The sequence below is a fragment of the Gopherus flavomarginatus genome, chromosome 1 (assembly GCF_025201925.1).
Source record: "Gopherus flavomarginatus isolate rGopFla2 chromosome 1, rGopFla2.mat.asm, whole genome shotgun sequence".
NCBI lineage: Eukaryota > Metazoa > Chordata > Testudines > Testudinidae > Gopherus > Gopherus flavomarginatus.
This window is the reverse complement of record NC_066617.1, coordinates 109,752,122-109,779,439: the sequence shown is the minus strand read 5'-3', so window position 1 is coordinate 109,779,439 and position 27,318 is coordinate 109,752,122. Positions and strand designations below refer to the sequence as shown.

Sequence of the window (27,318 nt, the reverse complement as noted above, 5' to 3'; positions counted from 1 at the left end):
CTCATGTGAAATGCAGAAGCACTTAACCATGGGAGCTTCAGCTGTGGGCTTATTGGAAGGAGGAGGAATTGCTACTTGTGTTTTTCTAATGCTAACTGCTTGCTGGTGTTTTCGCTATTTTTGTCTTAGTATTCCCTGGCCTATGCCTGCTTGAAACTAGTGAATTACTCCTTCTTCTTCTGGCTGCCGTTCTACCTCAGCGAAAACTTTGGATGGAAGGAGGCTGAAGCTGACCAGCTTTCAATTTGGTATGATGTGGGAGGAATTGTAGGTAGGTGCAGCAAGCAAACAACTTCTTTTTTTGGTTGCCCAGCTCTTAGGTTTCTTGCTCTTGAACATGAAGGAACTACATGGGCCCAGTTTACTGAATGTGCCCAGCATGCAAGGCCTGGTTACATACACTGCTGCTCTGGCTGCATTGTAAAACATAGGACGTAGTGAGTACCTCTAGAGAGCTCACAGCCTGTTTAAAGGGGTACTACCCTATTTCTGTACACTTCAGCAGTGAGAGTTTTTTGTCACTTGCTATGAACACGAGAGTATCCCACTCAATCAGATATCCCCCAGGTTTCCTGCCCTACTTCCCACCGGCATCCCTGAGCGATAGGCTAGGTCTAGATTAGGGGTACCCTCTACCCTAGCAACCGTTCCCACGTTGCTGCAAACAAAGGGCTCGGTTCAGCACTGGAGTGAGCGGGCACAACTCCATTGTCTTCAATGGAGCCAAGTGTAGTTGTGCTTGTTTGCCGGTGGTAAAATCTGTACCTGTGCCTCCAGCCAGAACAAAGAGAGCCTCTCTTTATGGCTTGAGCTCTGCTCTCCCATGTTCACTGTTCTTTGGCTGGGTAAGTAGTCTACTCTGTTTTCCTGCAAGACACTTCAGATCCGTTCTGGCTCTGCTTTGATTCTATGGTCTTGTTTATACTGGAATTATTTCCTAATGCTTTATCGGCAGTGCAGCTCCACTGGTAATTGCCATGATGGGCATGCTAGTGTAGACAAAGCTGCCAGCATTGTAACCCTTGAGGTGATATATCTGCTCTGAGCAGAGTTAGACAACAAAGTGTTAAAAGTGTCACTGGGGTGCCTAGAATCGGTTGTGTGCTAGTGCTCCCACCAGCAGAGCAGAGCCATTAATAGGAACAGTAGGAAACTCTAGGAGACGGCCACGGTGTGTTACATTGCGCAGACCTGAACTGAGATTACAGGAAGGGTGTGTGGGGAAAGGAACAAACAGCAGAAGCGCTGACTGGCTATACGTATAGAGAGCGAGACATAGTAATCAATCCTCGCTACTGTGTCCTGAGTACCCTGATTTGATATTGCCTTGACTGTGTCTCAGGCGGCAGTGAGAGTTTTGTCCACAATAGAGGTGCCAGAGGTAAAGAGAAAAGAACAGAGTTCAGTAAGTGCAGCAGTGTGTGTGTTCCATATGTTAATTGGAAGGGCACGATGAGCTTTCATTTTATTTTTGCAGGTGGGACAATCCAAGGCTTGATTTCCGATATGCTACAGAAGCGAGCTCCAGTGCTAGCGATCAGCTTGCTTCTGGCTATAGGGTCTCTCTTTGGATACAGTCGTGAGTATATTTTGCATTCCTGTGGGCAAGGGGGGGACCTCTTGTGTCAGATGGATGGACACTTGCCAGTTTCTATGCCTTGAACCTGTTTCTGGTTCAGGATATTGCCCTTCAGAGTATATTTCTGGGCCAGTCACACTCTGCAATGTTGTATTGCCCCAGGAGATCATGGCATCTGGGAAGAAGTCTTTCTTCAGATTCTGGTTAAGGATGGGGAAAGATGTGGGTTGAGTGCTTGGGTTTCTTTGTGCCAGTGGGAAGCTGGCACTAGATGTGCTCCTTTGGCTGCATTTCTAGCATTGCCAACATGTCAAAATTACAACCCGTAAAGCAGTAATGCAAAGGTGCGAACATCTTGAAAGAGGAAAAGCCAATGGGTAGGGGTGAGAGGAGGGTAAAAAGTGAGAGAAGATCTAGGAAAGGATAAGTCAGAAGCTCTTAGACTTCAAACCATTTACAGAAGCACTCCAGCATCTGGCAACTAATGGGATTTGGAAACAGTCTGTTAGGACAACTAATTAAAGGACACATCTAGGCTCAACAAGACAGTGGACTTGGGAGCCATCATAAGGCTGAAGATCTCACATGTATGCTCTCTGGCTCCACCAAAGGAATCCTTTAATTGAGTGACCTTTGGCAGGTTACTTGACCACTCTTTGCCTCCATCTCCCCATCTAAAATGGGGGGTGATGAAGCTGATCTCCTTTGTAAAGTGCTTTGAGATCTACAAATGAAAAGCTCTGTATAAGAGCTAGATATAATTATTCCTTATTTTATTAACACTCCTCTTTTCTGTCTACCCCCTGGCAGGTTCTCCAAACAGCAAACCCATCAACGCGTTCATCATGGCCATTACAGGTATGTCATATAAATGCCACTTTCACCCCAGTAGCTGTGTAGACAGAAAAACAATAACACTGCTGTAAAACCTTGTTAATATATTCAAGTGTGCTTCCTTCTCAGCTAAATGCCATGGCTACAACAGGAGTGACCATGAAGGCCCAACTGTTTTTGTTTGTTTTTTTTAAAAAACACTGTTTTAAGAAGCTTTCACAAACAGAGGTGTGGAATAAGGAATTATGCTGCAGACTAGAATAGCTCAGATGGCAAGCGTCTCTTGCGTTCTTTATACTACAAGAAACTATAAGCTTCTTCTGCCACTAAAGATGCATACTTGGGAGCTTCCTTGGAAGCACCCCGTGATGTGAACTCTGTATTAACCAGCACGAGTGAGGGTCCTTGGTTTCAAACACCCATATTTTAGGGGTTTCTGTGAATTTCCCCCAACTTTCTCCCTTAGACACACAGAGAAGCACATAACAACCACTGTGAGGGATAACTAAACCCTCTGGGACTGAAGCATTTTTCCCCTTACTGCAACCTGTTCCCATAACTGAGACTTCCAGAACATCCCCAGCCCTTGACACTTGGGTGGCAGAAAATCCCTGCCGTGTGAAACTCTTGGGTTGTGCCAATGGCAGCCTCCTTGCAGTGCTGTCATTGGAAGATGGTCTTTTGGTGCTTTCAGGGTTTTTCATTGGAGGCCCATCTAACATGATCAGCTCTGCGATTTCCGCTGACCTGGGACGTCAAGAATTGGTCAGAGGGAACAGTGAGGCTCTGGCAACAGTCACTGGAATTGTGGACGGAACTGGGAGCATTGGAGCTGCGGTGGGCCAGGTGAGATTACGAGAGAAGAACTGAGGAATTAGGGAATGTGCCTTTAAAATTCTACGTGGGAGTGACATGGGGTCTGGAAAAAAAGCTTCCAACCCCAGCTGAAACGTTTCCATTCATCCTTTTTTAACTTCCAGTGGAAACAGTGTTTTTTAACAAACAAAACTTCTCTGCAGAGTTTGTAATGCAAATATTGTGGCAACAAATTTTGAGAATGAAATGGGGTTTAGAGACTTCCATAACTTGAGCCGTTGAGATACGGAAAACATTTACACTCCATAAATAGTGAAAAGAAAATTGGATTTTTGAATTATTTTCAGTTTTTAAATAAGGTGGTGTTAGCAGCTCTGAAGAGATGTATTTATGAAATATTGTTTTTAAGATGAATGTCCCCTTTACATAGAACATAAGAATTTGTTATTTAGACTAGTTTGGGTGTGATTCTCTTTATCTAGGGCAGACTTCACATCCTGTAAAACTAGTATCACTTGCTTTCATCTTCCACGCTGGGTGCTGTTATAGGATTTGACCACGGATTGTTACTGAAGCAGAAGCTGAGGGCATCAGCAATAGGAACATACTTGTTATGCAGAAACAAAATTCATGCACATGAAAGAACATAGTGCTGATTTTGGCGTTGGACAGGGCCTGTGATGTATCTGGCCCCATAATACTAGAGAGAGTGTAACATCATGAAATACCAAGATGTATGTTGGAGTGGAGTCCACACCTCCATTTCCCAAAGGAATTAGGATTCATAATTGGCACTTTTGGGAATATTCCTGTGAATATCAGCAGTGCTGATTGCAGGCAGAGAAGAACTTGTTAACTACTGACTGAGATGGTTCTCCCCAGTAAATGAAATATTCATTCTTTCTCTGAGAGATGCTTAGTTTTCCACATTTAACAGGCTGCTAACACCTTTCACATCTTGTTTGGATACAAATTTCTCAGTGTACCATGCTTCCTGCATCTTCCTCTTCCCACACATTTACCACTTCTTAAGGAGAGTATCATGAAAAGTGGGTCTCTCTTTCTGAAAAGTTCTGCCTGTCACTGCTTTGCTATCTGGACTTGATCTCAGATCAGTGTCACTCCAGGTGGGGGAATAAGCAGCAGAAGCACCAGGAACGCTTCCATAATGAAGATCCTGTGTTTTGTGCCCATGTGCTCAGTAATAGAGAGGTACAGAGGTGCTTTAATCAGAGTTGTATTCAAATACTGCATATAAGGGATAATTTCTGCCTTTACTTGAAGCTTGCAAAGCCCTGTTGAGCTCAGGATGTAAATCAGTGCAGAAGCTTGAGCATCTTATCTGCATAACAGGGTGTTGGAAAGGGTTAACTAGCTAATACTTGTATAGCTGCTGAAAATGCATGTCCTTTTTAAGTTGTACATCTTCCTAGAGGGTTCAGCTTCTCTAAGGGTATTTACATTCACTTATGTAACTGTACGTTCTGTGCAATAAAATCCTTCGTTCACTCTAGTCAAATTGTCGCTCCTTGAAGCTGCAATTAGTTTTTCTCCTCACTGAACATTATTACCTGTAAAGCTTCAGCTGGTATCTCTATTTCACCGATCTTGTATGGATTTATATAGAAGGATTAAGGCAGCAAGTCTCCCATTATGCCAGGGCAGGAGCCGCTAGATCTAAAAGAGAGAATTTGTGATTGGCTTTTTTTTCTTTTTCTTTCTCTCTGTGATAAAGGTACACAAACTCAGGGAGATGCAAATGAAAGGGTGACACCAGAAAAACACCCCTCACAGTTGTGCGTGTATTGATGATCTAAATATCGTATTTTGTTTCTTTACAGTATCTGGTTTCTTTGATCCAGGACAATCTGGGATGGATGTGGGTTTTCTATTTCTTCATTCTTATGGTAAGAGGTCTTTTTCTTCTTTAGCTTTTTCACCCGTGTTGAGTCTGCAGCTGAAAAGAATTTCTGAACCCTAGAATAATAAACAAATAAATAATAGGACCTTTTTTGTGAGAGCTTTAATGACTTTCACACCTTAAACTGTTTCTGCCACAGCCATTAATTATAATGCTGCTCCCAGAGCTGGTATCTGGCTGGGGCACAGCAGGAAGTGATCTAAATCAGCCATGGTAATATCAGTTCCTTCCACCAATCAAAAAATGGATTTTGAATTATTATTGCCAAATGAACAAGAATAGATTTTTAAAGCAGGTTTTCTAAGTGATAGAAAGGGAAGCACGTGACATTATCCCTTTTAAAAATTCTTGTATCTGGTGTGCAATATTTGTTTTAGTTGAATTTCACTCTAATTTCCAAGTTAGGATTCTGCCCCCTCCAACTCCCCTGTGTGCAAGTGCATTGTCACATGGCTTCCAGTGTTTCCAAGGAGCTGATGTTACATAAGAACAGCCATACTGGGTCAGGCCAAAGGTCCATCAAGCTCAGTATCCTGTCCTCTAACAGTGGCCAATGGCAGGTGCCCCAAAGGGAATGAACACACAGGTTATCAAGTGATCCATGCCCTGTCACCCAGTCACAGCTTCTGGCAAAGAAAGGCTAGGGACACCATTCCTGCCCATCCTGGCTAATAGGTCCATCAATGGCTATCTTCCATGAATCTATCTAGCTCCCTTTTGAACATTAAGTATCAGAGGGGGTAGCCGTGTTAGTCTGGATCTGTAAAAGCAGTAAAAGAGTCCTGTGGCACCTTATAGACAAACAGACGTATTGGAGCATGAGCTTTCGTGGGTGAATACCCACTTCGTCAGATGCATGCATCCGATGAAGTGGATATTTACCCACGAAAGCTCATGCTCCAATATGTCTGTTTGTCTATAAGGTGCCACAGGACACTCTTGCTGCTTTTGAACCCTGTTTATCGTATTGGCCTTCACAACACCCTCTGGCAAGGAGTTCCAGAGGTTGACAGCGCGTTGTGTGAAAAAATATTTTCTTGTGTTTTTTGTTTTAAACCTGCTACCTATGAATTTCCATTGGTGGCCCCTTGTTCTTATATTATTGGAAGGAGGAAATAACACTTCCTTATTTACTTTTTCTGGACCGCTCATGATTTTATAGACCCCTATCATATCCCCCCTTAGTTGCCTCTTTTCCCAGTCTTATTAAACTTTCCTCATACGGAAGCCGTTCTATACCCCTAATCATTTTTGTTGCCCTTTTCTGAACCTTTTCCCGTTCCAATATATCTTTTTTGAGACGGGGTGACCACATCTGCATGCAGTTGAGCTGATAATTTGTGCAGACCTTTCTTTTGGGTTGGTGGGAGGGATGATCAGACATTGAGGGACCAAAATGAAAATGTTCTGTAGGGCTGGCCCAGTATGGTGGAAGCACAGTGCTTCTGTCTAGAAGATCAGAGTTCACACCCTGAGCTGCTCAGGTTGGTAGTGGCTGGGAGTCTTTCATAATCCACCTGCTTCTCCTTTAGGGCTAGGGCTGAGGTGTTGCCTTGCTTTGGTCTGTGATTCCTTTTTTGATAGGCTCCAGAGAGAGCAGTGCAAAGCCATGGAGTAGAGGGAAGAGCCTTAGCTTATACAGAAACTTCCGTGAAAGTCTAAAGCCCACTTCTGTCCTTCTGATAGGCAAACTTTGACTTTCCTGTTTCACTTCCAGCTTTCTGTGCTTACAAATGCCTCTAAAATGTGTTGGAGGGAAGATGCAGCGACATGTACATGTGTTAATTGTCCTTCATGTTGTTTCTTTCCACAGACAAGTTCAACAATCCTATTCATCTCACCGTTACTAGTGAGGGAAATTAGATTGCTCCTGCATGAGAGACACTTGTGTACGCGGACTGGGTGACTGCTGCTTCCCTTCAGAGGGACTGTCCAAGGAAAATCAACAACTGAGAGACAAATCAAAATTCTGGGAGGTTTGTTTTTCTTTTCTCCCCCTCCTGCCCTGCAAGTTTGGACTAATTCAGAATGTGCCACAAGGTTTTGCAGACCAGCCTTGGAGAACTTGCTGTTGGAATACCAAATACCCAAATGGATTGAGGCCATCTGCAACATGGAGCTGCTGTTCCAAGATAGAGGGATTAATCAGTTTGGCTCTAGTCCCACCGGAGCCTTTCAAGTCAGCAAGTGCACTCTTTCCTCCTGGTTTGTGGTCCCATTGCTATAACCTTTACTGATTATTTCTGGATGTCCTGACAAGTGTCAGATCTTTAAAACTGAAGATGGAGAGTCAATCTTACAGTGAATGGTGAGACCTCATTATGCTGGGGAAACCGTACAGCCCACTTCGTGAATATTCTGAAGTTCTTTCTTGCTTTGGTTTAGAAGAATGAGCAAAAAGTTTCTTTGGAATCGGATGCATTTGTGCTGTCCAGGTGTCCTGAAAATACCTTTGCTAAATCTATACACAGATTAATCTCTACTATCCTTAGTTAATAACCCTCTCATATACAGATAATTTCTCCATCAGAAGCTAAGTCCATGCTTGATCTATTTATTGTTGTTGTTGCGAAACCCTGCGATTTCTGAATATTTAAGTAGCCAAATACTGTAGAATAGGAGGATAATCTTTTAACACTAATTTTCAAGGATTGCAGTAAACTTTATAGATCTAACAGCGGCCATTTATATGGCTTTGAGGATTGGGACTGGGATACAGATTCTTTTACCAGTTGGCTGTCAGATCAGTTGTGACCTGAAGTCGTTGTTCTCTGCATTTGATGGCTATTTGGGTGACACTTCTGAAAGAAGCTGGTGTCATCGGTCCTGTTCTCTGTGGACAGTTGTCCATTTATCCTTCCTTAGCACAGCAGACCCAGGATTGAATGAAGTGAGTCTGAACTATTCCTCTGCCTTTATATGTGATGCTTCTGGGTTAGGATTGAGGCTCATTAGTGAGGTAGTGTGATGAAACTGACACGGCATTGCCCAGGCTTTACTGACGTGATGGACAGACAGAAACCTTCAGGCTCCAGGGCTTTCAGTCTGATAACACATTTATTTTTCTTATAAAAGCCAGATACAAAGGCATGTAATTCTAGTCTATGCTTAACACCATTGCATCTGAGCACCTTCCTGTAGTGCATTAAGCAAGTTACTAACATCTGTCACATGGATGGAAAAATTCTTAGGTAACTGAGAATTTGGGGGGAAAAAAAGGAACTTTTTAAAATAGAAAATGGCCTTTTTTTAAACTTAGTGTACAGTGATTTTTTTTAAATGTCTGAATGTAAATGTTTAATCATGTGATTAATGTGGGAAATTGTTAGTGCCTTTATTGTATTGAATTGTTGCTCAGACATTGTTTGCTGATCCTGCAGTGCCAACTGTTTTCACAGCTTCACTTACTGGGAAAACATGGTTGCTCTATTTCTTCTATGGTTTCTGAAAGTCCTCCTCCTTTTTTGTCTGAGATGTTTTTCTGCTTTTAGATCTCTTCCTCTCTGCTTTTAGTTAACCTTCAGACAGTCCAGTGGTTGGGGAGAAGGCACAGTTAATCATATAAGGGACCCATGTTCTTGTCTCTTCCCACTCTTATTCCAATTTTTGCCATTTTAATTCGGGGTGGTCCTGAGGAGATGCTGTTCGGGGACCTACCCTTGTGCCCTCAATTCATTGAGGCACTTAGCTTAGTATTCAGATCCCAAACCAGTCCTTAGTCCATTTCTAAATGGAAGTGGACTCCTTGAAATTGGAAATTGTTGGTGGCACTGTTTGCCCAGTTCTTGTGTCTGAGAATGGAGGTTTTGGATTCCAGGCTTTGGTTGACTGTCGAGGTGCCAAGTAAGTTCTGACGGAAATGAAGATTGCAGCCTTCAGAGCAAATCACTTCATGTCAAATTGGTTGCAGACTCCATCTGCACACTGAGCTGCAGAGCATATGCAACTGTTCAGAGGGTATTTTGGAGACAGCATATTTATTGCTAATACTTGATTGGCTGTGCATTCCACCCAAATCTTAATATATTTATTTTTACACTAGACCTTTTGGCTGGTGTATTTCCTCAAGCAGCGGTGATGAGAAATGTTTTGATTCTGATAATGTCAAATCAATGTCATCTGAATAAATCATTATTTTTGGTGAACTCCTGTGGAATTCTTTTGTGTGTGCTTTATTCCACTCCATCCCACCCTTCTGAAATCATAAAGTTCACCAAACAGAACTCTTCCTCCTGTTTTAAATAGTTCCCAGTTACAGGTATAATAGTGTTGTTGCAGTTGTTTTCCTAGTAATTAGTTCTGAAGAGCTGGGCCTACACAGCCCTTGCCTGCTGTGTATGCCTGTTTCTCCTCGGTGTTCTCACTTCCTAACTCTTGCGACCTCTTACAACAAATCCCCATCCCAACCAGAAAGAGGCAACATGTTGCTGTTCGTTAGTTTGGCGCACTTCCTGATCAATTTCATAAGAAGCTTTGTGAGACTCCCTGCCAGAGGCACTGAGAACAGTGTGATTAATGACCTCTGAGAAACCACACATACCTGACTTTTTTTTTTTTTCTTTTTTCCCCCCTCTGAATGTAGAAGTCATATGCTATTCATTCAGTATTAAACACAACATGCTTGCTATCCTTGTTAGGTACCCTCTTTGCTCGTTTGACTCGCTCTGGCTCCTATCTTAGATGGACACAGTGGGGAGCTTTTTAATTGTGTTCTTGTTTCATAGCACTCTGTAAACTCAGATTGGGGTGAGAGGTTGGCTTTCTTGAGACACCCAGAGATCATGGTCATGTGCCTGGTCCCTCACTACCTACAAGAAAACTATTTAGCAGTAGTTTTTCTGAGAAGCAGTGATTTCTTGCCCTGCTTCCATGTTTCTGTGAATGACTAGAATCAGAATATCCTAGCCTCTAGGTACTTGAAGAAAACTTTTTCATTTTAATGGCTATTTGAACAAGATAATGCTAAGCAACCTCAATCCCTCTATCCCCTCACCAAAAAAGCCCTCCCACCACTATGATCATGACCATGATGTCTGGAACCTATCATTTGAGCAAGGAGAGAGGCAGAAATATTGATTAATTTTCAGAGTTTAAAAATTATAGAATAGCAAAATACCAGAAATGCTCCCCAGGTGTCTGGGCGTTACCCAGAATGTGACCGATCTAGGGGGTAATCAAGTTGGTGGGGAACAAATTAAAAGGATGTGCACTGGCTACCCCTTTGTACCACCCCTACAATACTTTCCCATTTTAAATTACACTCATCTGGTAGACCCCTTTCAAGTATCTTGAATAGTGGAATGTCATGCCCTGGAAACTAAGCTAGTCAGTCTTGATCCTGCCAGTAAAGTTCACGCACTGGAATGCCCTGGGTCTGTGTGATCAGACACTGCACATCTCTTAGCTGGATATCATCTGCCATTGCTATCTCCAGTAGTGGTATGTACCCAATTTTGCCTTAACCACTGGGGACCTATAAAGATCCTATGTAATGTATTTTTTTTTCTCCTGAGTTTTTGGGGAGAACCTTTGCTCTAAAGGAGAGAGTGCATTTTAAATACCCTCCATTTCCCCTTACATCTCCTTCCCCTACCCCCAATTAAAACGTCTGATCCATTTTAAATTGCCTACTGTTCTCTGAAAACCTGAAATACAGGCAAGATTTACAATTCCTAGACACTTCTGTGGTGGTTGGATTCCTGGTGTGACCAAGTATGCTGGATGTGCAACCTTTCTCTGTCTCCTAAGCTTAGGGTAGATTCATCTGTATGATTACTACAATATTGAGTAAGAATTGGGAAACTGATTCAGAATGTTCTCTTGGACTCCCATGTAGCCAGTGCTTCTCCCAAGAGTCCATATATTAGACTATTGATTCCAGAGTCTCTGCGATTTGGCAAATGCCTTTTGAGGGTGCCAAAAGAGGATGTGCCAAGGGTGCCTATGAAAGCCATTGCAACTGTGAGATCCAACATTTTTATCAAAGTCCCCTGATGCTAATAGACTGTTTTGTCCTTCCAATATACTTCGAACTATTCAGTAGAGAAGGAGGGCTTCTGTCTGAGATCAGTTAGCAGGGCTCCTACAGAGTCTGTCTTAGGAAAAAGCTGTTTTATGTTGGGTAGTAGGAATTGTAATGAGCTTCACTTGACAGACAAGTAGCTGATCTGGTATGACAAATTCTGCATTCAGACCCTTGAAATCCTCTGTGCACTTTCCTTGATCAGCCATCTATCCAGACATGGGAATGACACCCAGATTCTCATCCCATATGGATTTAGGGTGACCAGATGTCTCAATTTCATAGGGACAGTCCCAATATTTGGGGCGTAGTCTTATAGAGGAACTTATTACCCCACACCCTGTCCCTATTTTTCACACTTGCTATCTGGTCACCCCATACGGATTCATCCTTAGAAGCATATAAGTGGCCTTCAGATCCAGAGCGCATAAATCCTCTGCCTTCTTACAAGAACAGGAATATTCAGACAGTGTTTAAAACTCCTCTTTGGTAACCTATTGATTGAGGTCTCTGAGTTTCAGGATGGGTTGTAATGCTCTGGATTTTTGGACTCCAGATGCAGCTGGAAGAAATCCTGTTCCCCTTATTTGTCCCCAGTGGTACAGGTTCACTCGTTTTTTCAATCTGGCAGGTGGGACAGGCTTTCCAAAACTAGCTCTTCCTGATAGTACTGATCTCAAGTTCATGTCTGAAGGGAGCAATGTGTCTTCTCAAAGCCAGATGCTTATATGCGGCTAGTAACAGAGTAATGGTTACGGTAGGTCTTACTCTAGATTTGCTACTGTGGAGAAGAGAGGTTCTGCAAGTGGATGGAGGTTGGGGGATGTAATGGTCTCAGGGGTTGCTGCTTTCTCTGATCTTGACTCTTACATCAAATCATTCCAATACATCTGATTGGAACCAGTCTGGTCTGCTCTTCATCTCTCCTACCTCATGACAACAAGCACAACACACGGAAGTAGGTGACTGTGTTTTCAGCCACTGGCGTGTGAAGAAGCAGCTATACTGGTGACCATACAGGTGAACATGTTCCTGCAATAATATGGAGTGTGGTGCGGGAATTGTATTAGCCACAGCAATTAGTAAATTAGTACCCCATTGTGGCTGTCTTGGAAAGTGTAATGGAGCACAAACTCTGAGTTGGTAGGCACGGCGGAATAGCTCTTTGTAGCTAGTGTCATGTGCATGCACCTACACAAGATTTTTCTGGGATGGGATGTACCGTTTGATAATGAGGACACCTTTTTATACTAGTGCCTTGTCTGTCTAAGCTCATGTGCCGGCTGTTCTCAAAAACATTTTCCTGAGGAAGGGAGGATTTGTTAAAGCATGATTGCTACTAAAGTAGCCTCCAAAATTTGTTAGATGTTGTACTTGTATACAGGGAAGATGGTCCCTGCCCCAGTGAACTTAAAATCTTCAGGCTAGTTCATGTTTCTGCCTCTACTAAATATGCAGGTCCAACTCCAAATTCATCCCTAGTGTAAGGCCTTTGGATGAATTTGGTCCACAACCTTTTTCTTTCATTCTCCCTTCACTAATTTTGTCGGGCTGCCTGGGAAGGAGCCGGTACATTCTGTACTAACAAAGGGAGCATTGTAATGTAATGACGGTATGGGTGGATGTGAATGATGAAGGATGTACTCCTGGTAGGGGGTGGATTGGAGCTCCAAGGTGACTTTGGAATTTCATACATTCACACACAACTTCCTTAGAGAATTAAAAGGGGACGAAAAAATGTGATAAATGAAGTGTCGGAAGTAAATACATTTACATAGTATATGCTTATAAAGCATAAATATTTCCATGGTGAGGAGCCTCCTTCAGAGGTCAAGGTAGTACCTATATAGAAACAATTTGTTCAAATCGAGTAGGAAAAAACAGATTGTTTAGGTGAGAACATTTTAGTTTGGCTCTATAGGCCACAATCCCAACTGAACGGTCCAGGAAGGTGGATGAGTAACCCATGGTGTGGTACATGCAGTCTAATTGGCCTCTTGGTACAATACATTTCTTGCTCACTTAACAGGTGAGAAGGAGGTGGGGGAAAGCCTTTACTAGAGAAAACAAAGTTGCTCTCTGTCAGTCAGACTGATTGATTGGCTGTTGAAAAATGTTTAGCTGGCATCGCCTGCACTCTGCAACAGTGGTCCCAACTGTATTCATTCCTTTTAAATCTATCCTTAATCCAATTCCCTTAACCCTCCCCCATTTATAATCTTTGGCAAAGTGGTTTAACTACAGCAAATTCTACCTGGGATGCTTTCCTTTGCAACTGTTACCTGTGGAATCTCTGTCTGAAACTGATGCATGTTTCTTGTTTTACAAAGGGAGGAGAATTTTTTGTTTGCCTACGAAAATGTGCCTGGGTGGTTAGATCTGTTGTGTAGTGTCAGAGCAGATTATTCAGACTGCCAGATGTTACTAAACGCAGGATGTTTGCCTCTCCTAGTGCCTTCATCCCGTGATCTCAACATGCCTTACAAACATCCCGTGCAGTAGATATTATTCCCATTTTACAGATGGATAAACATGCACAGAGTAGTTGGGAGAGTTGGCTAAGGCCACACACCGAGCTGGGAACAGAATCCAGGAGTTTCAACTCCCGCTCCCATGCTCTAACCATCAGACAATACGACTACCCTACTGTCAGTATAACTACAGGGCCATAACCCAGCTTACAGCTACTGTACAATGCAGACAGTCTGTAGTGCAATCACATTACAAGCTGAGACATCAAAAAGAGAAGACTCTTTTACTAGAAAATCTGGCCTGGCCCAGCTGTTTAAATGACCAGTCCAGAGGGGTTTTGCGTGTGGTCCCTCAGCTCTCTGAAATGGTAGTGTTAGAGAGCACTGCAGAGAAAACACCAAACTTCTGGATGGGGGTCCTTCATCTGAGCCATTTCCCTCTGGCTGATCGAGGCACAATGTTGTTGGGGTCTTGTGACAGCTTACCAGCCAGTCCTTCACAACCAGAAGGGAAGGGCAATGTGGGGCCTTTGAAGGAAGTGGGAGGCAGGATCTCACAGAAGATTTTTTTCTCCTCCACCAACAAGCTGCTCTTGTACCAGCACTGGGGTTTCAGCTCTCCTGCTGGCAGCTGGCTTTACTGGCTTTGATAGACTGAGCAGTAGAGCGGAGAGAGAAACTGTATTCAGAAGAAACACCTCTGTAATTCTTATAGGGCATTTATACTTGTTAGTGCAACAGTGCTGTTAAAACAATTGCATTTTCCTGGGTGTAAAATGAGTGTTCTACAGCTTCCTCGAGGAAGATGGGTCCTGTGGAGACAGCACTGGCCTGGACTTCAGAAAGTCTGGGTTCTACTCTCGCAGACTTCCTGGCCGAGTTGCATAGTTGCTATGTGCCATGGTTCCTCATCTATAAAATGGGGGTGATAATGGTCTCTTCCTCCCACCTTTTGTCTTGTCCATTTAGACTGTAACCAGTTTCTTTCTATGTGGGGTACATTTATAGTCCCCATTTCCATAGCACTTGAGTGCCTCACAGTCTTAATGTACTTCTCTCATCCCTCTGAGGGGCAGGGAAGTGTTATCCCCATTTTACAGATGGGGAACTGAACCCAGACAGTTAGTGGCCCAAGGCCATACCAGGAGTTGCACAGTGGCACAGAATTCCCCAAGGAGTATGTGCAGAATTCATGTCCTCCAGAGATTTCTTTGCTTCCCTGCAGACCCTCCCACCCAGAACACACCCCCTCTCCCCGGCCGAGCCCCACTCTCCCTGCATCTGAACCACCTGGATCAGTTGCCCAGATTCCCACCCCACTGAGCCCCAACCAGCTGCACCTGGATCTCCACTCAACTGAGCCCACCCAGCATCTGGACCCTCACTGATCCCCAGGCCAATCTCTATCTCTCCCCACTTACCAAGACCCCCACTGCTGAGCCCCAACCACCTTCACCTGAATTCCCCTCCTGAGTCCCATAACCATTGAACCCAGAACTCCCTAACAAGCCTGTGCATCCAGGTCTCCTCACACACCTGAATCCCCCACTCAGCTGCCCACGCTCAGATTGCCCCACACAAAACCTTCTCAGCTCACACCTGGATCCCCCCACACGCAACCCCTCCACACTTGGCTCCTGCCTCACTGAGTCTGCCTGACTGCCCACACCTGGTGCACCTGGCACTGAGGGGAAGGGCTTGTCCTTGCGCTGTGTCAGGGTTGGGTGCAGCCTCACCACTGAGTCCATGTCCCAAGGGGGGAGCTGTACGGTGATCTCCCACCTCTGTGAAGCCAGGGGCCTTGTGCTCCCCAATGCCATGCTGGAGCATCTACATTTATTTGACAAATAAAATTTGCAGAATTGTGCAGAATTTTAAAATATTGTGTGCAGAACTTTTTAATTTTTTGGTGCAGAATTCCCTCCGGAATAAGGCAATCTGCCGCAGAGCTGGCTATTGAACAAGGGTCTCCCCAAGTCTTAGGCTAGCTGCTCTAACGATTGGATAATCTCTCCTCTCCCTTTTGGGTAGGTACTTTTTGTTACAGTTGTACAGTACCTAACACAATGGGGCCTGGATCTCAGGCTGGGCCCCTCACCATCACATTGCAACAAATACAAAATGCAATAAGCCCCTTTCAAATTAAAGGAATAATTCTTTTGAAAGAAAAGCTTCCAGGGCACCAAAAGAGAAAATGCCATAGCAAAGTGAACTGATGTAGAAATAACACATACAATTACTATAACCTAGAGATTTTGCGTACACTTTGGTGCTAGCAGAAACATCCTTCTTTGAGAAGTAGATTGTGCAAGTGCAGCTCATGAAAAGGTTCTACTGGTGTGTACAATTCAGCATATGCTGCTTCATCAGTAAAAATATCACACACACAAACTGTGCGAAAAAGCCTCTTTCTAATTGGTATTAATTACTTGTATATGTTGTGTTAGCAATATAAGAGCAACATCGAATTCTGAGCTATATCAAGCTATAGACAGGATAGATATAGAAAATAAAAATTATATCTTGTTACAAACTACTAAATGAATCTATACAAGATTATACTTTAACATCTGATGATTACAAAATACGACATTTAACTCTCCTTCACTTCTGTCGTTATCTTACCATCAAATATTGATTTGCATTTGAATTTAAATTGCCTAGGGAGGTTGTGGAACCTCCATCATTGGAGATTTTTAAGAGTAGGTTAGACAAACACCTGTCAGGAATCATCTAATACTTAGTCCTGCCATGACTGCAGGGGACTGGACTAGATGACCTCTCAAGGTCCCTTCCAGTGCTGTGATTCTATACCCTATCTCAGAAATACTAGTTTGAGCCTGAACAATTGCATTTATCCAACTCTTAAATAATTTTATTTTCTCTGCAATATGGTATTCTGTATTAATCATTTAAAAAATCCACTTAAACTTGGATACTGCTAATTTGGAAAACAAACAAACCCTCAAAAAAAATCTAGAATCTTAACCTAAAATCTAACTGTCCATCTTCATTGACCTCAATCTATAGACAACCGTTCTTCAAACTGACAAGCAAACCAAAATATAATGATTGGATAAGGATCGGGTATAACTGAATCTGAGCAATTAATAAAGCAGAATGAAATATTGTCAGTGGAAGAAATTGAGAGCCAATTCAGATTACCGTACTTACCTATCCTTACTGAGTGCTTAGAAATACCTTTGCTACAAACCAAAGATGCAATAATTTGAGCACAATGAAATTGAGAGCTTCAAAACGGCATGAATAAGTGTCAATACTATGTGAATAATGAAGTCATACACTTTTGTATGTATGCAAATGTCTACTATCTACTTGCTTACCCTTGAAAAATACCTATGACACTGTGGCAGAGGTGGATTCATGTTCACAAACATGACTCTTGGCCTTAGGTACACAGAGATTAATCCACTATTTCAATCTGTACTTCTCACCTTACCCACACAGTATCAGATTACACAATGTATCTTGCCCTCAAGGAAGTTGTGTGTGATGGGAGGAGCAGATAATGAAGCGTGTTGGGAAGAGATGGCTCTTCTGATTGTCTTCACGGGGCTTGGATGAGGTTGACCCCAGAGCCAGGAATTCTGTAGACTAGAAACTGAACAATGGGAATTGATCATCAGACTCAACACAATACATTCATTGAAGTTAGTATTGTTAGGCTAGGATGGCAACCTTTGTAAACAGACATGCTCACTGTATAGTTTTGTTCCTTAGGGACTTGCATAGGAAACTGCTGCTGAGTGCTGAAATCCACAAGCCTCAACAGACAGACTAATGAAGTTTAGGAAGTGCTGCTCCTAAACAACAATTTGAAAATAGATACACATAACAAATACCTTATTAAACCAGTGGTTTCTCCTGAAAGGGAAACCTACATAAAGAAGCCTTCTATCTTTGTCAGTTTTTCACCTTGTTGTCCTTGGACTTTATATAAAATACAGAAAAGGACCTATCTGCTCTATTCCCGGTGAGGTGGCTGGTTTCTTGTATTCTGTAATGGTAGATCATTCTTGATTGATTATATTTTTGTAGATTGGTGCATTGCATCTTACTGTTCCCTTTTCCCTATTTTGTGAATGTGCTTGTCTGTGTACTGTACTGCCGACTTACAGTTTTATAACAATGATATTGGTGGAATATATGAACCCTGTGTTTCACAAGACACAGCCTCCTCTGCCCAAGAATGTATAGTGTCCTGAAAACGTGTAATATCACTTTCCTTCCATCTGATGGAGGCAAATATTCAAAGGCTTTCTGCTGGGTCTGCATTTTCCTAGTATTAAAAGGTCAACAACTACCGTATATGTGTCCACTATTAGCACAGATTTATTTCCCTAATTAAACTGATACACTGGGTACAATGCCAGTATATAAATAAGTGAGGCTCTTTCATTCATTTAATGCTGTACTGAAGAATCAAACAGGGCTTACGTTTAATAGTGTTTTGATTTTCATTTGCTGACTTTCTCAAGAAAACCAGGAAATGAAGCTGTGCGTGCATGTGTGGGTGTGCAATTGTGTCGGAGTGGGAGAGAGCTGGTGGAGCAAGTTTAGATGATGATCCTGGGGCAGAGAAGGAAGTGGTTTGGGTAAACGAGACTGAGAGTAACAGAATGTGAAGGTGACACATAATTGTTCTCACGCTAGAAAACAGTATGTACAACACTATGGGAGCATGTGATACACCTATATTACTGAGTTCATGCACTGCATTTAAAGGGACCCTGCCAAGGTTGCTTTCTTTTTCAGATGAGTTTACAACACAAAATGTAGATCGACCTTTCCCTAAAGTTTGGGGGTGTCCTAGCTTGCAAAGTACATCAGGATGATAGGTACTCTGACAATGTAAGAGGTTTTTATTTTTATTATTATTATTATTATTTAATTATTTTATTATAGATCAATTCCCTCAGATCCCTTGGGGGCAATGAAGTACAGTATAGGTCCCTCTTTCAAACATGGAACTATACAACACATGGCTGTGGGCTAAGTGGAAAAGAATGTTGGTGCCCTCTTTCCCCTGCCTTTACCAATGTTGCTGTTAGCAATCCATAGAGGAGAAGTGCTATGGGCCTGATCAAAAGCCCACTGATGTCAAATAGTGAGTCTTTTCAGTCGGGTTTGGTTCAGACCTTTTAAGTATTTATTCTCAAGTGTGAACACAAGGGCAATTCTGATTGGACAGGCTGCTTTAAATCAAGCAAAGGGCATCTTGCAGGTGAGGCAAGTTTACTATAGTCCTGGGCATGGGTGGACGCTTTTTGGCTCATGTGATCCAGCAGCTGCCAGCAAAGGATTAGGGACCCATTTTGACTTTTCGCTGCTTTGCTATGTTAACAGGTGCCTCTGCAAGGAAAGCAATGGAGCTGAACTCTCGATCCAAGAAAAGAATAAGTATTTCTTGAGCATGCACTGTTAATGACTTTTTTCAAATGTTAATACTGAGTCATTTTGTTCCTAAATTTCAAAAGGAATATGTTCAGAGTAAGGGGTCAATGCACACAGGAAACTTCCATTGCAGCTAATGGCAGTTGTGTGTGCAGATCAGCCTTTTTCAGGGACTAATGATTAATACATAGCACTTTAGCCTTTTAAAGCACTGTGCAAAGATTAACTAATCCTCTCAACTCCCCTATGAGGGAGGGAAATATTATACCCCTTTTACAGGTGGAAAAACTGAAGAGGACAAGTTAAGTGACGTGCTCAAAACCAGAGAGGAAATCAAATCTGGGATTAGAAGTTAGGAATTCTGTGTTTCTTGCCCTGTGCTCAGATCGCTAAACTAGGAGACCTCTCAGCAGATTTTGTTTTAGAACATATGGGGTGGTCAATGAGAGGGCCAGTCAGAGGTGAAAGTAAGTGGGTACGGGCCAGTACGGAGGACCGGTAAGGAAAGGAGACTGACTGAGGGAGGGAGAGAGAAGCCTGCTCCCTGCATAAGAATAGTTTAAACTTAGCTGTTCCCTGATGGTTCAGCCCCCAGGGCTAGGTTTCTGGCATCCTTGTTAATTTCACTCACAGGGGAGGGTGTGTTTGACCATGGCAGAGACAGTCCTTTTCTGCCCCGGAGGATGAGGAAATCTCTCCAATACTACTATACACAACAAATACAAGCATTTGGCTGCACAGCTTAAATCCAGAGCTAATAAAAGCAGGTGGAAGGGGAAAACTCACTGTCACATTGGTTTCTCGTCTCCTCTCTCCCTCTCCTCCAGCCAGGTTGCAGACAAGGTTCTGCATTCCTCCCCCCATACCTCCAGCAGGGGTTCTCCTCTAGGCTCTAGCTTGCAGTAGGGACATTAGCTGAGATGCCTGCGGCTACTGCTGCCTGCAAAAGAACAGTTTAAACTCAGCTGTTCCCTGTGCAGTTCAGTGTCCAGAGTTAGGAGCCGTTTCTGGCATCCTTGTTAATTTCACTCCAAGGTGGTGTTGGGGGTGTGTGACTATGGCAGGGGCAGTTCTTTTCTGCCCCAGGGATGAGGGGATCTCCTAAACCACAATCAAAATCAGGAACCATTTCCAAGTTCAAATCTATCCCATTCCCTCCCCAGCAGAGAATCATGGTTGTGATGTCAAAACTGTTTGCAGATCCTCTTTGAAATGTTACTGTTTAAAAAAACAACGCAAGAAACATGGAGAACATGGTGGAAAGATGTGTCATGATGATTAGGGTTTATTTTGAGCAAAGCAATTTTGCTAAAGCAACTAAAGATTCACAGGGAAAGCAAATAGCCTCCATAGACAAAACCACAAAGGGATTGGAGGGGAAAACAGAATATTCAGGGAAATTATTGTGCCTCCTTTGAAAGAAATAGTAGTTTTCATTCCAGTCCACCCTCTTTATATATTGATTTAAACACCTGAAATGTCCTTAGAACATCTGGTGCAATCTCAGATCTCTTTTTGTTTTGTCCCGGCTGCAGAGTGCAGAGGCTGAAATTGACAAAACTTTCTCTAAATATCTTGTATATTTCATGAAGGCTATTCCAGTTGTCCTTCATTCACCCCTGACTTCCCTTCTCCCCCTCCCGCCCCCGGCTCCCTCCCTGGGTGGCGGGCTGTGGTTTTTGCCTTGGTTACTTACTCCTTGGCAGACCCAGCCCAGCAGCACCTGCTGGCTCTTTGTAGGCAGCAGCCCACAGGGGCCGGTTGCTGGGGTCGCTGCTGGTCAGTGGCAGGCTGCAGCTGCTTTGTTTGTGACACATTCATACACATACACACACATACAGTCAGAGGTGAAAGTAAACCGGTCCGGTCCGGCGTACCGGCAAGAGCCAGTATGCCGTGCTGGACCGCATCGACTTCCACGGTGGGGACTGAAAGGGCTCTGTGCTGCCCGCGGCTGCGGGCAGCCCTGAGCCCTTTAAATCCCAGCTGCGGCTGAGATTTAAAGGGCTCAGAGCTCCCCGCAGCTGTGGGCAGCCCAGAGCCCTTTAAATCCCGGCCATGGCTCTGGTGGTGGGGCTGGTGCCGGGATTTAAAGGGCTCGGGGCTCCCCTCAGCGGCAGGAGCTCTGGGCCATTTAAATCCCTGCCCCAGCCCCGCAAAGCTCGGGGTTCCCCCTGGCAGCCAGAACACCGGGCCCTTTAATTTGCCCTTGAGCCCTGGGGGGCTCCCAGCTACCTCTGCAGCTGGGAGTCCCCAGTTGATTTAAGGCTCTGGGTCTCCCAGCCACAGCTGGTTCCGCAGGGCCTTTAAATCTTGAGAGGCCACACCTCTTCCGGATGAGGCCATGCCCCCTCAGGACTCCGGCAGTACCGATAAGTCCTGTAAGTTACTTTCACCTCTCGCCGGCTAGTGAAACCCAAGAGGACTCCCCAAAAGAGCAAACAGATTGTTGTTTGTGCACAAATATACTGCAATTGTAGAAAACTGCCGGGGTCCAGGTACGTTGCAGGGTCACCAACGAGCATAAATAAGACTTAGACGTCTATTCAAGTATTTCTTTTTTGTGGGGAACTAGGTTTTCAGGAATCATGAAAAATACATGAAAGACCTCATTCTATATTAAAGGTCAACTTTAAGGCAATGCTTAAGTATGAGGAGTAACCTGTAGATTCCAACATTGGTCTCATTGCTCACTCATAAACCTGAGCCTGCTGGAAGAGATGCCTGTCAGGGGGCTTATCACCAAGCAGCCATGCCATAAAATTGTCTGCAGTTCTGGGTTTGTTTATTTTTAGGATTTACATAGAAGATACAGTGACAGGAGGTCTTTTGTTTGAGGATTTAGAGGGAAAGCTGAGAACTAACTCCAGTCAGTCTGAACTGATAAAAAAAAAAAAGTTGGTTTTTTTGGTTACCAAGCTGTGACTGCTATGAATTTGGCTTCCAGCAGCTGGTGGTCTATGTGAGGAGCACACAGAGGGGTGTCTGGGGACAGGGCATCATGAAAGGGTGGGTAATTACTTCTCTCTCTCTCTTTCTTTTCTTTTTTTTTTTTTTTTTTAAAGGGACTTAATGAAAATGTATTTTCAGGTGTGGTGTTTGGTGTTGTGTGTGCGCTCAAGGGGTTCTGATCACATTCCAGTGTGGCTGTTGTTTCATTTCTCTAACTTCATCATCAACTCTCTCTATGTTCTTCTTGGAGCTGTTTCTCTCTCCCACCCCCTCCACAAGTTCTACTATCTTTAATTTTATTTATTTTGTCATCCAAGGCCCCGAGCCTTACCCACAGGAGTAGTCCTACTTAACTCAATTGAATTACTTGTGTGTAAAGCTACTCCCAGACTTGTTTTGCAGGGTCAGGGCCTTAGTCTGGAACTATAAGTGTTGGTAACATTCTCTAAAGGTATCATTGGAAAAATGTAGGACGGAGGTATTCACGAAACTGTCTGCGATGTTCTGTCACTCAAGGGCACTTGCCCGTGGTGCTGGCCTGGAACAATTTCTCTAGTGGAGGTGCTGAAGGCAGAAACCTTGTCTGCTGGGTTGTCATTGCTACCTTAAAACAGCACTTACAGCAGTTGCAGTCAGTTGGATTGTCCTTCTTTATCACCTAGGATTCATTCTGGATTAGGTAGGCAGCAGAGCATTGTCTGTGGCACTGCCTCCTTTAAGGATGTCCATCAGGAGCCATCTGTTTTCAGAACTCCCTGGACTGCCTTTCCATTTGATTCAGTGTCTCCATGGCCATCTAACATCCCTTATTCCTCTGGATTCCTCTGCTGTGGTGGGGGGATGAGTGGAAGTCTGGATACTATGTTTAAGTAAGCTGGGACACTGGGGCAGATTTGTGGTTTTTAACTGAATTGCTGTACAGCCCCCAGGTGTCTTTTCTGCAAAGGAGGCTTAATGAATTACTTAAATAAATAAAATACCCTCCTGCTCCTGTGTTAGGGCTCCATATTCCAAGGGCACTGAAGGTTGTGAGCTTTCATTTAACACTTGTAAAGCACATTGTCATCCTTAGAGGTGGAATGTTATAGAAATTATCCGCCCTCTGAATTGTGGTGATGTTTTTATCTCCCAGTTCTTTACTTATTAGCCAGACTAATACATACTGTGGCTTGTCTCTGTCTCCATCTGCTCTGACTTTAGTTTATTCACTTTTCTGTAGTATTGTCCAGTACTCTAGTCTTTTAGTTAACAGTTTCTGGGGAAAGTTTCCCTTCAATGGGTCTCTTTTTTTCATTTTCTAGGTCTCATCAATAATCAGGTGCTATTCATATGTTTCCAGTATATCTTAACCATCTGCTGTATTTCATCTCCATGGTGTCCAGGCCAAATTCCAACTCTGGTAATTACATCCTGCCTGCCCACATTCCTTCTGAAGTTTTAACCAGCTATGGTGGCTTTTTCACTTTCTGTCCTGAAGGACTATGTAGTTTTGCTTTTGCATTTCATTGCAGCCGTGATGGATTTGGTGGTTGCTTTTCAGTAACCAATGAAGAGATCACAGTCTAAAAGTACCTTCATGGGGAAGAGGTTTCTGAAAGTAGATGAGTTTTTCGTCAATCAGAAATAGGCATAACAAGATCCAATGGCTGGAAGCCAAAATTAGATACATTCGGACTAGATATAAGGTGTAAATTTTTAGCAGAGAATGTTATTAACTATTGGAACAACTCACTTATGGACAGTGGTGCTGGAACAATTTGTATAGTGGAGGTGATGATGTAACCCACACACCTTCTGGGTGTGATGTTCTGTCCCGTCTAGTGGCACCAAGACCACTTAGAGATGAATAAGTCTTATGTAGGAACCATGTGGCTTTTAGCTCATTCAATAGAGGCTCGTGCATTTAGCTCCAGAGGTCCCAGGTTCAATCCTGCCCGTCTATGATCAGGGTCTGTAAGTGTTACACTGAGAGGCATTGAACCAAATTGTAAACCCTGTAGCGATGGAAACCACTTCAATCTGTGGGGTTGTAGCAGCACCCCCAGTTCCAGCACCTGTGGATATGGTGGCTTCTCCATCACTTTAAGTCTTTAAATCAAGACTAGATCTCATTCTCAAATATACACTATAGCACAACCAGAGATTATTGGCTTGATGCAGAAATAATTGAGTGAGGTTCTTTGCAGGAGGTCAGACTAAATAATCATCATGGTTCCTTCTGGCCTTAAAAATCTATAAATCCATGAAACTTAGTCAAGGGCCCGATCCATATGGGTGACCTCTGTGCCCATGTGATGCTTCTTTGATTTCAGTGAGGCTCTGTGTGTGTGGTACGATATACTAACTCAGATCCGATTGCATAGTCAGGGCCTATTGCTCTTCTCCTCTATCACTGGAGCCAATGTGAGCTTCATAATTCATTCAAGGGGGCAGGATCAGGTCTTATATTTGTAAATGGTTGTGGGGTGAAAGGAATGAACTAATTTTTTTTTTAAACTGGGCTCTCATCTTTGAAAAGTCTTACACTTAAAATTAAACTGTATTTTTCAATGCTGTATTTCTTAGTATGGAAAAATCCATTCTCCAGACTTTCAACCCTATTATTCTGGCATGTTTTAATGCCTCGGGTAGCTGGAAGTGGACAGATAGCCAAGGGCAGCTCTATGTATTTTGCTGCCCCAAGCATAGCAGTTAGGCGGCTTTCGGCAGCATATCTGCGGGAGGTCCACTGGTAACACGGATTCGGCGGCATGCCTGCAGGAGGTCTACCGGTCCCGCGCCTTCAGCGTACCTGCCGCCGAATTGCTGCCAAAGCCGTGGGACCGGCGGACCTCCTGCAGGCATGCCGCAGACGGCAGCCTGACTGCTACCCTAATGGCAACTGGCAGGATGCCCCCCATGGCTTGTCGCCACAGGCACGCGCTTGCTGCGCTGGTGCCTGGAGCCGCCCCTGCTGATAGCATACAGGCACTGTACTGTGTGGTTTGTCATCTCTGGCTATGATTCTTTGATATTAAAACTCTAGTCAAGTTGTGATGTTGAGTCAGGTACTGATGGCCATGAATTATCAATGTCTGATGGGTATTTATGCTCTCCTTAGGTCTATTGCTTGTTGATGGTTAATAATTAATCTAATTACTGTTTTAATTATAACAATCTTGTTCAGGTCAGAATAAATAATTGAATCCTCCAACCACAAAATGGTTAGTTTGTTAACTTGCTCTGTTTGTATAATTTGGGGTGGCAGTTTTGAGAAATTCCCTTCTAATCACCTTCAGGAGTGAAGTTTACAACACAAATCCAGAGATTGCTGCCTCCCATGAATGTCCTCAAGAGCATTACTAACATGCCAAATTATCTGTGGAGGCGGCTATTCCTCAGGCTTGCAATCCAATGAGTATGCATTTATTCTTCTTGTAGGCAATTTCTATGGTGCTCATCACCGTAGAAACTGAGTTGGATGAATAGTAACAATTTCTTTGCTGAAAGGGATAGCTGAATGCTCTAAGCATTGGGTCTGAAATTCCTCGGCTTCTCAAAATCTAATCCTGGCTAGACTGACTCAACCCCTTCATTCTCTGAAGTAAATACATTGAGTTCCTTGTGGATTACTGTGTGACAGTCTTTTGGAGGATGAGACATTAAAACCAAAATACTGTCTACTCTGTGTGACTAATAAAGATTGTGGGGCACTTTTTGTAAGAGAAGGGTTTTGCCCTGGAGTACTGACCAAAGTTTCCCTCTGCTTTCCCTAGTGTTATGCAGTACGTTGGTAGGATTAGGGTGACCAGATGTCCCGATTTTGGGGTCTTTTTTTAATATAGGATCCTATTACCTCCCACTCCCGTCTCGATTTTTCCCACTTGCTGTCTGGTCACCCTATGGTAGTTTATCTGAATAATGTCCTCCACTCCAAGCAAGTTTATCCATAGTCATTTAACCTCTTCTATGTCCTTTCCATTTACCCTTCTCTGCAGATTGGGGGATGGGCTGGGATTGGAATTTGGGTCTGTTTTATGCTTTTTAACTATTGGTTATATTTATGTAGAGTGTCCAAGTGCCTTTTTGGTTATGGACACTGACTACATTTATTTACATATTAACATAGCATGTTTTATTTTCAGAGCATTTTACAGATATTAACTGATACTCCAAACACCCCTGCAAGGCAGGTAGATTAGGATAATAAAAACTGCAATAATACCTAGCACTTTTTGTTGGATTGTTGTCTTCATTCTATAGATAAGGTGTAAGTGATTTGCACAAAGCCACAAACAGAGACAGTGTCAAAACTTGGATTATAATTTGCAGCACCCCTTGCTTTGTTAGCAATTTCTCTATAAGACTTCAAGCACCTTGTAGTTTCAGTTGGTTTGGAAATACCAAAGGAGGAAGTGGAACTGTGGGAGTATTCTGGTTAAGGTTGCCACAAAAAGTCTGAGTCTCCACCAAACCAGGAAAAGAAACTCCTGGGTCTTGTCTCAACAGAATTCCTCTTGCTCTTTCCTGTATGGTAGTTCATGGCCTTCCTTTAATACCATTAAGATGCCTACTCTGCTGCTATTTTGCAGTTAAGGATGCTATTTTAGCTTAGATGGTTTCCTTTATAAAGCAGGCAGACCAGCCAGCATCTTGGGCGGTGGGGGAGGGGAAGGGGAGGAAAAGGAAGACAAGACTAGGATTAACTGTATTAGATTTAGCAATAACATTGTAATAAAGTTCTTTGAAGTAGGGTGGCTGACCTTGTAGGTCCCCATCTGATCTATGTTCTTTGATTATTATTTGTATTCCAGCAGTGCCTAGAGGACCCCTCTGAGATGGTGGGCCCCATTGTGCTAGGCTTTATACATGCACACAGAAGAGCTTGTCCCTAAAGAATTTAGAATCTAAATACACAAGATATACAAATGGTGGGAGATAGGAAGGATTATTGTTCCATTTTACACATGGGGGGCAGAGATTAATGGCTAGCTTTTAAAGGTATTTAGGTGCACCAAAGATGCATATATGTGCCTAGTAAAGTTTTCTTAAATGCATACGCATCTAATTCCCAGTGGGACTCTGAAGGGAGCACCCTCCAGGGATCCTTTGCTGATATGGCCCATTGGTCCACCAAGAGAAATGTGCAAGAAGAAAGATTTTGGGCCCCATCTATACCACACAAACTAAATGTAACAATCGGTAAAAGCTGGTTGTTGCCCAAGTATAATGTAAAATGGTTCAGCCCGGTCAGTGTGGAAGGGCCCAAATTGTTTTAGAACTGGACTTTTAACCCCTCTCGAACTCTCTGCCCAAAGTTTCCTTGGGC

At 43.3% G+C, this 27,318-nt stretch overlaps 1 protein-coding gene across 3 annotated transcripts in view; it reads left to right on the top strand.

Annotated features, from left to right (window-relative positions):
- Positions 1 to 9,295, top strand: part of SLC37A3 (solute carrier family 37 member 3) — a 38,678-nt gene extending 29,383 nt beyond the window's left edge. For all 3 annotated transcript variants that reach the window (XM_050918758.1, XM_050918769.1, XM_050918763.1), the window contains 6 exons: positions 130 to 271; positions 1,478 to 1,579; positions 2,390 to 2,437; positions 3,108 to 3,259; positions 5,071 to 5,136; positions 6,964 to 9,295. In XM_050918758.1, the coding sequence (XP_050774715.1) occupies positions 130 to 271; positions 1,478 to 1,579; positions 2,390 to 2,437; positions 3,108 to 3,259; positions 5,071 to 5,136; positions 6,964 to 7,056 (603 nt within the window). In that variant the 3' untranslated portion in view covers positions 7,057 to 9,295. The remainder of the gene's footprint in view (positions 1 to 129; positions 272 to 1,477; positions 1,580 to 2,389; positions 2,438 to 3,107; positions 3,260 to 5,070; positions 5,137 to 6,963) is intronic.
- The last annotated feature ends 18,023 nt before the right edge of the window (positions 9,296 to 27,318 follow it).